The following is a 16,278-nucleotide window of genomic DNA, read 5'->3' on the forward strand; positions in this document are numbered from 1 at the left end:
ACAGAAGTGTTCCACTACACCTGGATTTGAATAAGAGTTTTTAACATTGTTCATGATAATTTCTGATATCTGACTTGTTTGTCCTCTCTTTTTTTTTTTTTTTTTTAACTAGGGATTGAACCCAGAGATGCTTTACCACTGAACTATATCCCCAGTTCTCGTTCTTTTTTATTTTAAAGCAGGATCTTACTAAATTGCTGAGGCAAACCTGTGATGCTCCTGCTTCAGCCTCCCAAGCTACTGTGTTTACAGGCATGTACTACTGTGCCCCACTGTCCTCTGATATTCTTGCTAAGTTATTTTTATCATTATTTGTAGGATCAGGGATCAAATCCAGGGGCCCTCTACCACTAAGTCATATCCCCAGTCCTCCCCACCACTTTTTTGGTAAGGCCTTGCTAAACTGCCCAGGCTGGTCTCAACTTGCAATTCTTCTGCCTCAGCCTCCCAAGCCACTGAGATTAAAGGCATGTACCACATAAGCCTGGGGAGTAAAACCTGGGGCACTTTACCACTAAGGTACGTTCCCAGTCCTTTTTCTACTTTGAGACAGGGTTTCATTAAATTGTGGAGGCTGGTCTTGAATTTACAATCCTCCTGTCTCAGCCTCCCAAAGTCACTGGGATTCACAAGCATGCTCCACCACCACCTGAATCCTCTGAATTTTTAGGCAATCTGTTACTGAGTCTGCTTGAGGTTGTCAGTAGGCAGTGTCTACATCTGAAGTCAATGCCAAGACCCATGTACAAATATACTATTTCTGGAATTCTGCATATGCAAATCTGATCATATTTTACCCATGCAGTGGCTCCCTATTGCTCCCCGGACTCATGGCCAAGGAAGTCCTTCAAGAGAGGACTAGCTTATCTTTCCAGCTCTCTATTCCATGTCCTATCATTTTCAATCATCTGGGGTTCAGAGATGCACCCTGCTCCCTTTCTCTGCCTTGTACATTGCTGCCCTTAAACAAGTTATTTTCTTCCAACTCCTCCTCCTCCTCCTCCATCAAGATGACTTCTATTCATCCCTTAGGTCTCAAATTAAATACTGTAAAATATATTCTCTGACTTCTCTTAGGATAGGCACTTTTACTACAATGTTAAGAACTGTCAGTTTATTGATCTGTCATTCCTCACATTCTAACCTCTCTGTACAGCACAACTCCTAGGGCACTATTTATATAGTTATGAAGTTATAAAAGGTAGAGGTCCTAACTGCCTATAAGCTGAGACAGACTATATTTTGTTTACTATTGTTTAACTAGAATCTGGAAGTGTGCTTTGCATCAGATATGTAATAAATAACAGTTGAATGAAGTAAGGTTTTATACATCTGGCATTATAGGACTGTGCTGCTGCACCCCAGCAGATGTTATTTTCTTTATAAAATAAAAGCAGCATCCATATGTTTCAATGAGGCAGAGAACAGTGGGAATAGACATCACTCATTAAAGAATATACATAAGGGAACTCTAAAAGTGAAGAGTCCCAGCTGTGACAGACTAAATCTCCCAAACTCAAGCTCTTCTCAAGTGGAACTCATGCTTAGCTTAAAGGAAGAAACTCCAGTCAAAGTGGCCAGGAAATGGAAATTATAGAGAGTTTTTTGGATCCTCTTAACTAGATTCCCAATCACTCTCCACTTAAGTTGCCACAGAAAAAAGGGCAAGAGACAGTTTTACCTCCTGCGGATTTACTGCAGTTAGGACAGAAACTTCATATGACTGCCTCCCTGACTGCATGGTCACCAAGTGATGTGTCACATCAGGCACTGAAGACAGGGGACGTGGGGAACCTTCAGTGAGCACCTCTGTGAAACAAACAAACAAAATGAATCGTCAATGAAAAGTAAATTCACAGATATACCTACTGCCTCATCAAGCCTTTCAAAAAGAACTCTAAAAATTGTTCCCTGAAAAAGTGAATCCCACATTCCTGTATTTCTTTCAAGTTAATTCCTGCCCAATAATCAATACCAGTGAAATTTGGAAAATGTTACAAAAGGAGAATGAAAAGAAATAGGATTATTGATGTAGAGGTTGATCATTTTTCAATAAACCTATTTAGAGTAATATGGCTTTAGTACTGTTAGCTAAACTAAAATGGGGTATGAAACAGGACAAATGAAGGTCAGGCAGGCAAATCAGGGAATCAGACCAGCTCTTGAGCAGTCACAAATAATACCAGTAGCGCAATACGTGCAGGTTGAGAACTTAAGCTAATCCTAGCTTCAATGTTCGTGCTCAGTGTGTCTTCTTAGAGCTGGCAAAGCAGCTTCATGCAATTTGTATGCCTCTGGCTTTGGTTATCCACTCAGATCATTCATGAAACAAGAGGAGGCATATTGTGGTAGCACACAAACTCCATATGGGCTCCACACAGAAGTTACACAAACAGTCACTTACACCCAGAACTAAGATATGAGTACCTAAAACACAGGACCTCATACTAAAATATCCACCAGCTAGATCACCATAAAAATCTACTGGTAACACTTTATAGATAAATTACTTAGCCCTCAAACTCATTTTTCCTCTAGGTGTTTTGTAGCTTATACTGCTCTTTCAGACTATACTGATTAACTTAATGCTTGATAATAGATGATCTTTCATTTAGTCAATGCTGGTTCACAACTGGATTTTAAGATCCCTATTCTACTTTTATTCTTTCCCATGGTGCCAGGCACACAGTAGGCACTGAATAAATGCATGCTGACCTCACCTGGTAAGTTTTTCAGAGAAGAGGGCCTGGCCTGTGTAACTTGGGTGAAATTTCTATACCAGAGAAGAGCAACTGTTTCCTAGAGAGCCCCTTTTTTTTTCTCCAGAAGATATGGCTTTTGAAGGTATGGAGAAATTGCTTTATATCTCCTCTGTAAAACCTGGTTATGTTCTGTTTAAATGTTTTAAAAGTTAAGTTCTTCCATAACTGCAATAGGAAAGACAGAAATAGTTGGCCTAGGATGCTAGGATTACATATAATTTTCTCTTAAAAATTTTTTCTCTTTATCCTTGGATTACATCATCTTCAATGACTTCTTTTTTAAAAACACATTCACTTATCCACCCCAGAGAATAAGAACACAAATGCTACTCAATCGTACCATAGCTACTCACAAGAAATAAAGAGTAAATCCTCCTCTGGAGACAACCCATTCTTTAGCCTCTAGTTGTAGTCATTTCCCCCAGGAGAATTACAAGTCTTACCATCATCAACTCCCAGGATAGAATTGGTATTTGGTAGGTTCAAGGTCTCTCCACCAAGGCTGGGCTGGGAATTCATAGACACCAGGTTTTTACTGGGTACTGAAGCCTCTTCAAGCAAACTACTGCCCATTAGTGGCTCAGCTGCACAGAGAACAGGATGTGAGAGACATGCAGCAGTCAAGGCTATGCCTGGGCCTCATTTTTCTTCACAAGGAAGTTGGCCTTCACTTGCAGAACTAGAAGTTTATCTATTATCTTGGATGCCACACCCTATTTCACCCATTTTCAGGAAATAAAGAAGGGAAGAGTTGAGCACTAAGGATAATATCCTTGCTCAATATCTAAAGAATTAGCATATGAAAAATAATTAGCATATGAAATGGAATGAACAGATACTCAGAAGTACTTGGAATGAAATAACTGAATAACATGGAAAAGGAATAAGAATAAAAAAGTTATCAGATTAAAGATAGGGCAAAAGACATTCAACTGATAAGTAAAAAGCATTTAAACTTTTGTTATAAATAAAATTTTATTAACATGCTATTCAAATGCTGGTTCATGGACCAGCACTAGTTACAACAGAACTCACTAGGGGAACTTATATGGTTTTTGTGAGGTTTTTCTGAGACAGGATCTTCCTATGTTGCCCAGGTAGATCTCAAAACTTCTGTGCGCAAGTGATCTTCCCACCTTAACCTACCAAGTAGCTGGGAAAACAGGCACATGTTGCTAAAGAAAGTTGTATTTATTGTTCATTTTTTGGTGATGATGATGATGATGATGATGATGATTTTGCAGTCTGATCATAACAGACAAGAATTCTACCCACTGAGTGATACCCTAGTTGTTAGGGGAACTTTTGTGTGTTTGTCTGGTACTGAATATTGAACCCAGATCCTGATGCATGAAAGCAAAGTGCTCAACCTCCAAGGTACATCCCCAGCCCTTTTTAAAAAAACTTTGAGACAGGATCTCACTAAGTTGCCCAAACCAGTGCTCCTCCTGCCTTGGTCTCCCAAGTCTCTTGTGCAAGGACCACTGTAACTATATTGGGAAATTTTTAAAACCAGATTCTGGGATCTTAAAATTATCTCATTTTCAGGTTCCTTTGTTTTGTAGGGATGAAGACAGGAGGATGAGTACTAAGAAAATACATACTTTAAAAAATGCAGGTGGTTGGGCATGGTGGTTCATGCCTGTAATCCCAAGAACTTGGGAGGCTGAGGCAGGAGGACTCCAAGTTTAAGGATGGCCTCAGGATTTGGACAGATGCTCATCAAGTCAGTGAGACATTGTCTCAAAAAGCACTGAGGATGTGGTTCAGTGGTAAAACACCCCTGGGTTCAATCTCTAGTACCAAAAAGCAAGGCAAAGCAAAGAATACAGAGTACAGATGATTGTACTGCACAACTATGTTTGGAAACCACTAGCCCATCAAATGAAACCAGGTCACTCTACCTGAAACATTAACAGAAAATCTCTAGATAGCCAAGCAGGCCAGTGACTTGGCTCTCTGATCCTAGAAGACACAGTCCTCCACTATGCTCCACTCTCCTTACCAGTTTGCTCCTGTTCTTGACTCCCAGCTGCTCCCAGCTGCAAGTGATGCTTTCTCATGTGTACATTCCTGCTCCCACTCTGAGAGAAGGTCTTCCCACAGACTTGGCACTGATGAGGCTTCTCTCCTAAAATAAGGATCAGGTTAAAACAGGGCAGCCAAAAAGATGGTACATTTCTGATGGCAAGGGAGTGGACTGAAGACCTAGATGAAGAGGGTCAGAGAATGTTAAACTAAACACAGAGGTTACTCCTTCTCCCATTCCCCACCTTCTTCAGCCTCCCATCCTTTAACACATTAGAAGGCAGGAAAGGTCAAAAGGAGGGCTCAGCATACTCACTGCTTCAAGCCTCAGTCCTTTCTAGACTCACTGTACTGTGGGCCTTCTAAAATAGCCTCTTCAGTATAGGATCATGGCAGCCACACAAAGTATTTATTCCCCACAGACCCCTACCCAGTAGATTGAATCCAGGTGTACTCTACTACTGAACTACATCCCCATCCCTTTTTATTTTCTATTTTGAGACAGGGTCTTGCTAAATATCCCAGACTAGCCTCAAACTTTTGATCCTCCTGCATCAGCTTCCCAAGTAGCTATGATTACAAGTGGGCACTACCACATCCAGTTTTTACTTTTCTTTTCAGATGGCCATGAATGGACCTCGTGGACACGTACCCTCCTAAGGGTTCCAAACCTGGGTTCATAACATCCTTGACCTATTCCCTGCCACTTTGCATGTTCTTTAACATTCACCCTGATGTTGCCACGTGTGGACTGAAGCCTAGCACTACCAGAAGATATATTTTTCTTCTTTTTTTTAAAGAGACACAAGAACTGAAGATTTTTTAAGTAAAATCTTCTAACTTGCAAATGCTGGGACAAATTTACAATTGATAAAAACACCATGCAGCAATTTTCATTGCTGCTGAGAACACGAAAGTCTTACAACCTTTGGGGCAGGGAATCTAGAAAAATGACAAATGTATTTATTTGCCCTTTGATCTAGGAGTTCCACTTGTAAGGTAATCTGTCCCAAAGTTACAGTGGCAAAATGTTAAATAATTTATGTACAAGGTTATTCACTGTCGCATTTTAAATGGCTAAAAACTATAGACACAATTCAAAATCATCAGTGACTGAATAAATTTATAGAATATAAACACAGATAATTGCTATGAACGAATCTACAAAAGGGAATAAGGAAAATTTCTATACACTACATATGGAGTGAATCCAGGAAATATTGTTCGGTTAAAACAAAAATATGCATAACTACAGAAGCATACACACAATATACTACCTTTGTGTAAGAAAAAACGGAGTCATACTCCAACTAGGATGGCTACAATCAAAGACAGAAACAAGTGTTGGCAAGGTTGTGGAGAAACTGCAACTCTCATACACTGCTGGAGAGAATGGAAAATGGTGCAGCCACTTTGGAAAACTGGCAGTTCTTCAGAAAGTTAAACAAAGAATTACCATATGACCCAGCAATTCAGCTCCTAAGAACATACGCAAGAGAAAACCTCTTAATATGCTAAAACTTGCACAGAAATGTTGATAGCAGCCTTGTTCATAATAGACAAAATGTGGTACAACCACACAATGGAGTATGACTCATTCATATTAAAATGTGAATGAACTTCGAAAATATATGCTAAGTTAAAGAGTCACAAAATGACACGTGTTGTATTATTTGATTCATATGAAATGTATTATATAGATCAGGCAAATTCAAACAGACAATACATTAGTAGTTGCCAGGAGATGGAGGAACAGAAAAATGAGAAGTGACTACCAATGGATAGAGGGATTCTTTCTGGGAAGATGAAATGTTCTAGAATTGAATAGTGGTTACGATTACAAAAATATATATTCTAAAAATCACCCATTTGTACACTTTTAAAAAAAGGTGAATCTTGTGTGAATTATATCTCAATTTAAAAAAATTGTGTGAAGGAAATATAAAAAATAACCCATATTTGTTTATGTTTGTAAAAGGAAACACTGGTCAAAAAAGAGAAACACCTTTTAAGAGCTGTGCACAGCTACACATGCTTATAATACCAGACAACTTGGGAGGCTGAGGCAGGAAATCCCAAGTTCAAGCCACCTCAGCAACTTAGCAAGACTCTGCCTCAAAATAAAAAATAAAGGAATGGAGGTATAGCTCAGTGGTAGAACACCCTTGGGTTCCACTCCCAGTACCAGGAGGATGAAAAATCAAGAGTAAAAGGGAGAACATTACAGTTCTTATATAAATTTAAATGATTTTAAGGAAACAGGATTACTTTATTTCAATAAATTAGACAACTTAGATGAAATAAATTCCTAGGAAGTTAATTAGCAAAACTGAACCAAGAATAGAAAATATGAATAACTGTATAGCAAATAAACTGAATTAGTAATTAAAAGTTTTTACTCCAAAGACAAGCCTGGGCATAGATGGCTTCATTAGTGAAAGTTTAAGTATTTAAAGAAATAACATTAATCTGACACAAATTCTTCTAGAAAAGAGGGGAAGAGAACACTTATCTACTTATTTTGTACTATCCCTGATACAAAAGTCAGATAGACATTATCAGAAAAGAAAACTAAAGACCTCATGAATATAATATGTATAAAAATTCTTAATAAAATGTTTTAGTCCATTCTCTTACCACACAAAGTATCTGAGGTTAGGTGATATATAAAGAAAAGTGGTTTATTTAGCTCACAGTTTTGAAGGCTGAAAGTTCAAGATTGAGCAGCCCCATTAGTTTGGTCTCGAGTGTGTGTCTGGCTATCTTAAAACATGGAGGAAAAATAGAAAGAAAAGCAGCCTTGTACAGAAGTGTGCGGGGCAGCCTCATTTTATAACAACTCACTCCCAAGAGAACCAACTCCCTCTGGAAGACAAGCATCAATTCCTTCCAAGTGCAATGCCCCCAATGACTTCCTAACCTCTTAAAGGTTCCACTACCTCTCTCTCTCTCTCTCTTTTTTCCCAGTTGTAGATGGACATAATACCTTTGTTTATTTATTTATTTTTATATGGTGCTGAGGATTGAACCAAGTGCCTCACACATGCTAGGCAAGCACTCTACCACTGAGATACAATCCCAGCCCTCCAGTACCTCTTAACATCACCACACAGGGGACCAAGTTCTGACACATGAACCCTTGGGGGACAAATCATTTCCAAACCATTGCACAAACTATGAGAAAACCAAGTCTGGTACAATATAAAAGGGATTATACACTATGATCAAGGGGAATTTATCCCAGAAGCACTAAGTTGGCTTTACAGTAAAAAAAAGTAATTAGTGTACCAGACTAATGCAATATAAAAACAGTCATCTCAATGAACATAAGAAAAGCATCTGTCAAGACTCAACACCCATTCATGATTCAAAAAAAAAAAAAAAAACCTCTTAAAAACTAGGACTAGAATAGAAGTAGAAGTTCCTCAACTGGTAAAGGATATGGGCTGGGGTAGTTCAGTAGTACAGTACTTGCCTAGTCTGTCCTAGGTTCAATCCCTAGCACTACATGAAAGGGGAAGGCCGAGAGGGGACTGAGGGGAAAGGTGAGATGGAAAGAAACAGAGGAAAAAAAAAACATGCAAACAACACTAGTTAACATTAGACTTAATCATGAAAGGCTGAATGTTCTCTGAGACTGGAAACAAGTTTGCTCTCGCCACTTCTAGGTAACATTGTACCGGAGGTCCTAACCAGTATAAAAGGCAAGAAAAAGAAATTAAAGGTATACAGTTTGGAAAAGAAATAGTAAAATTATTTCAATTCTCATGTGACACAATCTCATACTTAGAATATATTAAGGAACCTATTTTAAAAATCTACAAGAACTCAACAGTTATTGACATTTCAAGATCAAAACAATTCAATTGCATTCCATACAGTAGCAACAAACCCAAAAATATAATGAAGAAAACAAGCATGAAAAATAAAATATCAGAAGTAACCAGAGCACCAATTCTTTATTTTGAAAACTCACAATTAAAATATTAATAAATTAAAATATCCTGCCTTACATGTGCAAATAATCAAATAGTTTACTTGATGGGAAGACTCTCAATGTACAGAAGAATTCCAGCTAATGTGAAAGGAATAATAAAACAATAAAAACTAACATTTTATAATTCCTGATGAAATAACAGATTTGGGCATCAATCAGAAATGAAACCATAAGGTGAATGATTAATAGGCAACTTTACAAAGCAGGCTGTTATCACCTGAAACCACCCATCAACTGTGGATTCAAACACTGTGTACCTCCCAATATGGTACAAATGAAGCACACAAAACCATCTATGATGAATTCTTGACAAAAAACTTTGAATCTTTGGAACCTTTAGAGCTTACTTCCATTTACAGAAAATATAGGGAAACAAATGACATAAAAGGAAGCTAACCAACAAATTGACTCCGTTCTCAACAAATCTATGAAAAAAAATAAGTGAAAACAGAAAGATATAGATTCAAGAAAACTTAATAACCAAGTGCAATATTGGACCTTGCTGGATCCTTATTTAAACCAACTTTAAAAGTCATTTTGAGATAACTGGAAAAACTGAACACGGACTCAGTGTAAGATAAAACCAAGGAGTTATTCTTACTGCAAGAAAATTTTTTTCTTTATATTTGTATATGTTTGACATAATTTTAAATAAAATTAAGTAAGATAAAATACAAGGCAAATGAAACACATCAGAAGTCCAGATCCTGTCCACAGGATAACAGTTGCCATGTCTACTTAGAATTTATCATATAAAAAACTGCTTTGCCCTAAGATCTCAAACTCTGAAATTTCTATCCCTAATTGATTACATCTCTCCAAATCCCTTGCTCCCACTGAACTGCCTTGTTGTCCTCATTATAAATAAATTCTAGTTCCTTCTCGCCATTCTTCCTGTACTGGCTTCCCTTTGCTTCCTATGGCCAGTCATTTCAAAAATTACCTAATTCCATTCCAGAATCTGTCCACCTTGAGTTCACCTCTTCCTGGGCAAATCTGTGCTCTTAATAGCATTCCATGGCTCATTTTCTCCTGTGTCCAGCTTTTAAATTGTTGAACTGGAGAAAATTCCATGAAATCTGAACAGGTCCATCAAAAAAGTCATTTCATCTATTCTTAGCTGTGTCTGCACTCACTGCTACTTCCCAATCATTTATGCACTCTAGTTAGTTCATTCAACAAATTCCTACTATGGTTTGGGCATTTTCGCATCTCTAAGACACACACAGGTTAGTCCACAGGCTCTCTCTAACACCATTATCTCTTCCAACACCTTTTCTGACCACTTCTCCTTCTTAAATCAATAGTCTTATCCTGTGGCCTCGATTTCAATATTACTGTATATACAACCAATTGTGTATCTGGAAAAATTATTCCACTGAGTCTCCATGTTCCTGCCACTCCCCTGGAGCAGACTATTGATCAGACTAAAAGAAACAGTCTTCTCATTTCTTCCCAATTTAGCTTTTGCATGACTGCCAGAATAACCTGTGGTAAATTGAGTTTTCATCAGGCTGCACCTGTAGCAGGCGCCACAAGGTCTCCTTCCTGGCATTCTAGGTCCTTTTAAAACTTATCTTTCCAGCCTGCTTCCAACGTAATATATCAAGTCTCACAGGAAACAGTTCCACTAAGATACAGATTGTTCCCAGACTTTGGGTTGGGAAGATGGGGAAGGAGGGAAGGGAAAGAATATCACTTTAGCTTTTTCTATTGAGCTCACAAGGTCTGGCTGCTGTAGAATATTTTCAGATATGTTCAAAGACATTGTTAGTAGGGAGGCCCAGGTCATCTGTGTAGAATGAGAATATTGACAGAATTACAGGGAATTAATTTAAAAATACAAAATGAAATGGCTCAATGACTGTCTCTCTTCTACACTACTGGCAACAAGGTTGTAATTGCCAAAGCGTAGTTTCTACAAAAATGGTCACTGAAGCAAAATCCCACACCTTCTCAGAAGGCTATAATATTACTGGTACTGCTGCCACTGACATCAATCTTCTTTCCTTCTTCTGTCTTGAAATCTTCCTTTGAACAAAAATTTCAGTTCCTAAAGAACAGGGTCCATGTTTGATAAAACTTAGGAAGCACCCAGCACAGTACCAAACAAATTTGCTCATCTTCTTAGAAAAAGTCGAGTAGAAAGTTCCTCAGTGACTCAATCAAAAGTAGATTCCCCATCCCCCACTGATTATAAGACCCTTTGAATGCAATTATTAAGGACCTTGATTTTTTATTTAGTCAAGATGATGGGAAGTTTTATGTACCTTTAAGGTAAACAGTTTATTACTTTTTAGATGTTTTTTATATCTCCCCCCCCCATCCTTTTGTCTACTATTCCTAAAATCTACAAATGGCATAGGTTCCAATACCTGAGTGAACCACCAGATGTTTTCGGAGGCTAGAATATTCAGCAAAGGAACGGCCACATCCTTGGGCTTCACAAAGGAAAGGTTTCTCTCCTAGAGGTAGAAAATGAGATAAAGACTCAGTCTTCTGATGCAGTGATTTTCTATTACTTTCATTCCCCATCAACTTTATTTTGTTTTCAATGACTTATTCATTCTGATTTCTTTAGCTCATGCTATATAATTTCAACCAGGCTACCTAGCAAGTGTTGCCTCTTAATGATCTAGTATACAGTCTAAAAGATAGCCATGCCTTTTCCCTTAGAAGGGCTGCCTCTGAGCCTTATACTTCCTTCTCCCTCCTGGCTCAAGCTGACCCCTCTAACCCGTGATTCAACCCTTCTGATTACATAAAGAATAAATCTAGGCTGGAGTGTTGCTCAGTGACAAGGTGCCTGCCCAGAATGCACAAGGTCCTGGGTTTCATCCCCAGCATCACAAAACAAAACAATACTCCCCACCCCTCCCGAAAAAAAAAAACAAGTTTCTATGCTGTTGGAATTCTTTTTAAGACTCAGATTCTAGATCCATTTAAACATACATATATTTAAATGTTTAAAATAGATATTATATATTCTCATTCTATAAAACAAAGCAGATATTTAGTCATGGGGTAAAAATTTATAACAATATTGTAAAAGAAGTTATATCTATACAGTTGTATTATGGATGATTTATTTTCTTGTGTTTTTTTCATTGTTTTTAATCTTCTACAATATTACTTTAAAAATCAAAATGGGGGGCTGGGGTAAAGTTGAGTGGTAAAGCATTCACATAGCATGTACAAAGCCCTGGGCTCAATTCCTAGAACCACATTTGAAAAAAAAAAATCAAAGTTGTATGGCAAAAACTGAGTAAGGTCTGTAGACTAGTTGATAGTAATGTTAATTTCCTGGGTTTGATATTGTATTATGGTTACCTAAGTTGTCATATTTTGGGGGAAGCAGGGTAAAGGAAACAAAGAGTTCTTTATACTACTTCTTGTGAGTCTGTAATTATTTCAGAATAAAAAATGAGTGCTGGAGAGGTAGCTCTGTGGAAGGGCATGGGCTGGGTTCAAACTTCAGCACTGTAAAAGAAAAAAAAGTGGGGGGAAAAAAAAAAAAAAAACCCAAAGATGCAGCCTCTATCCTCCAAGAATCAGACTAGCATACAAAAGACAAACCTATTCATAAATAACTGTAATGCAAGTTCATATATGAAAAAGTGCTATCAGCATTTAGAAGGGAAGAAAGTTTTTATGAGTGTGTTGGGGGGGGGTACTGAGGATTGAACCCAGGGGCCACATCTCCAGCCCTTTTTTCTTTTGAGACAGGGTCTCACTAAGTTGCTTAGGGCCTCACTTAATTGCTGAGGCTGGCCTTGAACTTTCAATTCTCCTGCCTTAGCTTCCTGAGCTGCTGGGCTTACAGGCATGTGCCACTGTGCCCAGCTAAGAAGGGAAGGAATTCTAATTGCAATAATTTTTCAAAAGAAGATGAATTTTAGTTGGTCTTAAAAGTTGAGAAGGATGGAAAGGAACTTCAGACACGAGGAATAGTGTGAATAGTGCCTTGAAACCAAGAGTGCCTGAGGTAAGTTCAAAATATGTCAAGTGAGGCTAGCACAGTAACAACAAATGAGCTGGGCCCAGCAGGAGCACTGTTCTTGATTGTAGTGTTCTTTTAGATAGTACCACACAGTTGATTTGGGGAACTGCAGTAGTCTGTAACTTTTGGGGGTGGGGGTGCAAAGCATGTGCTCTACCACTGAGCTATACCTGCCATTCTTTTTAATTTTTATTTTGAGACAGGGTCTTGCCAAGCTGTCCAAGTTGGCCTTGACCTTGAGATCCTCTTGCCTCAACTACCTGAATAGCAGGCATTATAGGCTTGCACCACCACAGGCAACTGCCTGTAACTTTTTTAAATGTTATTTGTATAGTAATACCCACCCCAGAAAGATAGATGTTCAAAAAGTTGCTCAATGAATGAACAATATGCTAACACCTATGACAGAATAAAGGTCAGAAAAACAGAAAATTTTAATAATAAGGTCAAATGTGTAACAAAATGAACTACAGAAATAAAAGGATTTAGAAAAAGATCCTACCTCAAAATACAGAGGTAAAAAAAATCTCTGCATTAAGCTGACCTTGGGCACACAACCTCCCTATTTGGAAACTTTGATTTTACTGAGATAAAAGACACAGGAGAATAAAGAGGAGGTTCAAGAGACAATGCAACATAATGGTTAAAAATATGGGCTTTGCAATCGGCTAATCCTGAATTCAAATCCATTACCACTTATTAATAAGGGGAAGATATTTATGTCTCTAAGAACTGGCTTTTGATCTTATAATATGGAGATAATACAATCTCAAAAGATTATTTTGGAAGGTTAAATGAAATAATGTGAGTTAAATGTTAAGCATAACTCTTGGCACATAGTAAGTCAACTAAATTTAGCAGCTTTAAGTATTATCATTACTGCTAATAAAGATTTAAGGTCAATTTTGACATCTGAGTCACAAAATATTTATCTAAAAGTCTAAATTGTCAGGATTTGAAAATAAAATCCTTGGCAAAGCTTTGGAGCCAGATCACAATTTAAAATCCAACTCTGCCATTTCCTACTTGCATGATGTTGAGCAATTTACTTAACTCTCTAATTTTGTTTCTTTATCAATAAATACATGATTTAATATTATCCTGAAGATTAAAGGAATTAATGTGTACACAGTACATATTAAAATGCCTCAATAAAAGCTTTTCTTATTATATTAACTATTATTAAGACTCAAATCTGTAAAGCAAATTATTCAACTGAGGTCTGAGATTAGGAGAGAGCACAATGAGAAAAACAGAAGAAAACTAAAATCCTGAAATTGGTGAACAATAAAGACATTAAGAGAAGAGAGCTAGAAAAAGTTATAATGAAGGGGGAAAAAAATAGGCAAAATCAGGTCATTTTTGAACTAATAAAGTATTTAAAGATGTTCAGTGGTATCCCATGTTACAAAGATGATAAGCAGCATGAGGATGAAGAAGTTACTGAATTTAACAATCAGGTCTGATGAACTCACTTTTTTCCTTAGCTTTTCAGCTGAATGGTTTTCTTATTCTTTTATTAAAATTGCTTTCTTGGAGCAAGTATAGTTTACTCTCTCAAGAAGGCTAAAAAGAGAATTACTCTTCCCCAAAATATATACAGAGGTTATGTCAATCTAGAGGCTCATGACTAGAAAAACCTAGCTTCTGCCTAGAAAAACTGCAGCTTCAGCTCAGTCTTCACTTTTTAAATGCCCTTTAGTTGAACCTGATATCACTTCAGAAATGCAAGAATGAACAAACAGAGAAAGTGGCAAAAAAACAGGAAACAGTTACACATCCTCAGATGGTCATTTGGGTTCAGTGCTTATGTTTTGGCAAGAGACTAGCACATGTTTAACAAGTGGCTTGGAAAATCATCCTTAGATTCTTAAACTAAGAATCAAGGAATCTTTATTTTGCTCCTTTGATACCAATATGCTGTTTGACCTGGAACAAGTTACTTTCCATTCTATTTCTCATGATGTGAGAAGCTCTTTCAAGAAAGCAAATTCCTTAGAAGTCAGATATTACGTCTTTTGTATTTTTTCCCCACTTTGCCCTATTTGGTGTTCTGTATGATTTGTGCCACTCAATAAATGTTACTGCCCAAAATACAACAGGTACAATTAAAAAAAAATTTTTTTTTAGTTGTAGATGGACACAATACCTTCGTTTTTATTTATTTATCTTTTCATGTGGTGGTGAGGATTGAACCCAGGGCCCCACACGTGCTAAGCAGGTGCTCTACCACTGAGCCACAACCTCAGCCCCAACAGGTGCAATACTCAGAAAGATTTGAAAACAGATTGATTTTGCCCATATCTCCTCATATCATTCCTCAGAAGGTCATATATCTTTTCCTATACATTAGGTTCCTGGAAGCAGAAATCAATACTGTCTAATTCTCACATACAATAAACTTTGATAAGTCATTGTATGAATTAAAAAGTACTAGAAGGCATTTGATAAAACAAATCACAATCTTCAGAGTTCTAAGCAACAATCTTACACCTTCACTTCTATTCCCACTTGAGCCTTTCCTAAGGACAGGAAAGTGCTCAGCCCAGGGTTGCACACACCTGTGTGGATGCGCCGATGGTTCTTCAGGTTTCCAGCTGTAGTGAACTGTTTACCACAGCTGGATTCAGGGCACATAAAAGGCTTTTCCCCATTATGGGTCCTCATGTGCACCTTTAGCCTCTGTAGCACATAGAAGCTTTTCCCACAACCTTCTGCAGGGCAGATGAAGGAGCGGTCATTTCTGCAAAATTAATGATATAAACAACACCACCGGGAAGTACTCTTTGCTAGAGATGACAAGTCAAAACTCCTATTGGCTCTCAAGGCAGACATTAAATTCCAAACCTGAATATTATAGACTAACTTGAAGAGATTGCTAAAATTACAGATGCCTAGCTTCTCCACTTCCCGATACTAATTTCCTAGGTTCAGGGTAGGGGCTGAGGTTTATGTACTATATTTTAAGTTGTCAAACTATGTTTTATAATGAGATTTGACAATTTTCACTTTTAAGACATTTAGGTAACAGTCTTATTTAATTATTTTTTAGGAATAAGGTAAATAAACAATGCAAATCCTTCTATTAAAAAAAAAGACATCTTAACCAGAAGTTGGCTGGAATCCCTGCTTTAATATGTCAATTCCTTTAATTTATTAATTCAGGGAACAAATTCCTCTGAAAGCATCAGTGTTCTTAAACTCCAAATATGAGACCTCAGATTTGCTCACCGATGAGTTTTGAGGTGGTATTTGAAGTGAGCTGGCCACACAAATGTCCGGTCACAACCTTCAACTGTACACTTGAGCTTCTTTTCCACTTGAGGAAGTGGTGCAGAATCTTTGGGTTGTCCATCACCAGAACCAAGGTGGACATTTTCTCCTGTAACAGAATCATATATTTGTAATTCAGGGAAGGACTCTGTTCCAATACTGAGGTTCAAATAGTAGAGTTCCTATATTAAACTCCTAGTGATAATTTTTGTAAACAT

General features: G+C 37.6%; 1 protein-coding gene across 6 annotated transcripts in view; it reads right to left on the reverse strand.

The window, feature by feature from the left end:
* Positions 1–16,278, reverse strand: part of ZNF410 (zinc finger protein 410) — a 33,181-nt gene that overhangs the window by 2,465 nt on the left and 14,438 nt on the right. For 4 of the 6 annotated variants that reach the window (XM_079129815.1, XM_079129818.1, XM_079129816.1 and 1 more), the window contains 6 exons: positions 16,019–16,169; positions 15,349–15,530; positions 11,163–11,252; positions 4,768–4,893; positions 3,206–3,346; positions 1,682–1,809 (listed from right to left, as the gene is read on the reverse strand). In XM_079129815.1, coding sequence (XP_078985941.1) covers positions 1,682–1,809; positions 3,206–3,346; positions 4,768–4,893; positions 11,163–11,252; positions 15,349–15,530; positions 16,019–16,169 — 818 coding nt within the window. The other 2 variants (XR_013762255.1, XM_079129819.1) reach the window with 2 other exon arrangements.

The sequence above is a fragment of the Sciurus vulgaris genome (assembly GCF_902686455.1).
Source record: "Sciurus vulgaris genome assembly, chromosome: 2".
Lineage (NCBI taxonomy): Eukaryota > Metazoa > Chordata > Mammalia > Rodentia > Sciuridae > Sciurus > Sciurus vulgaris.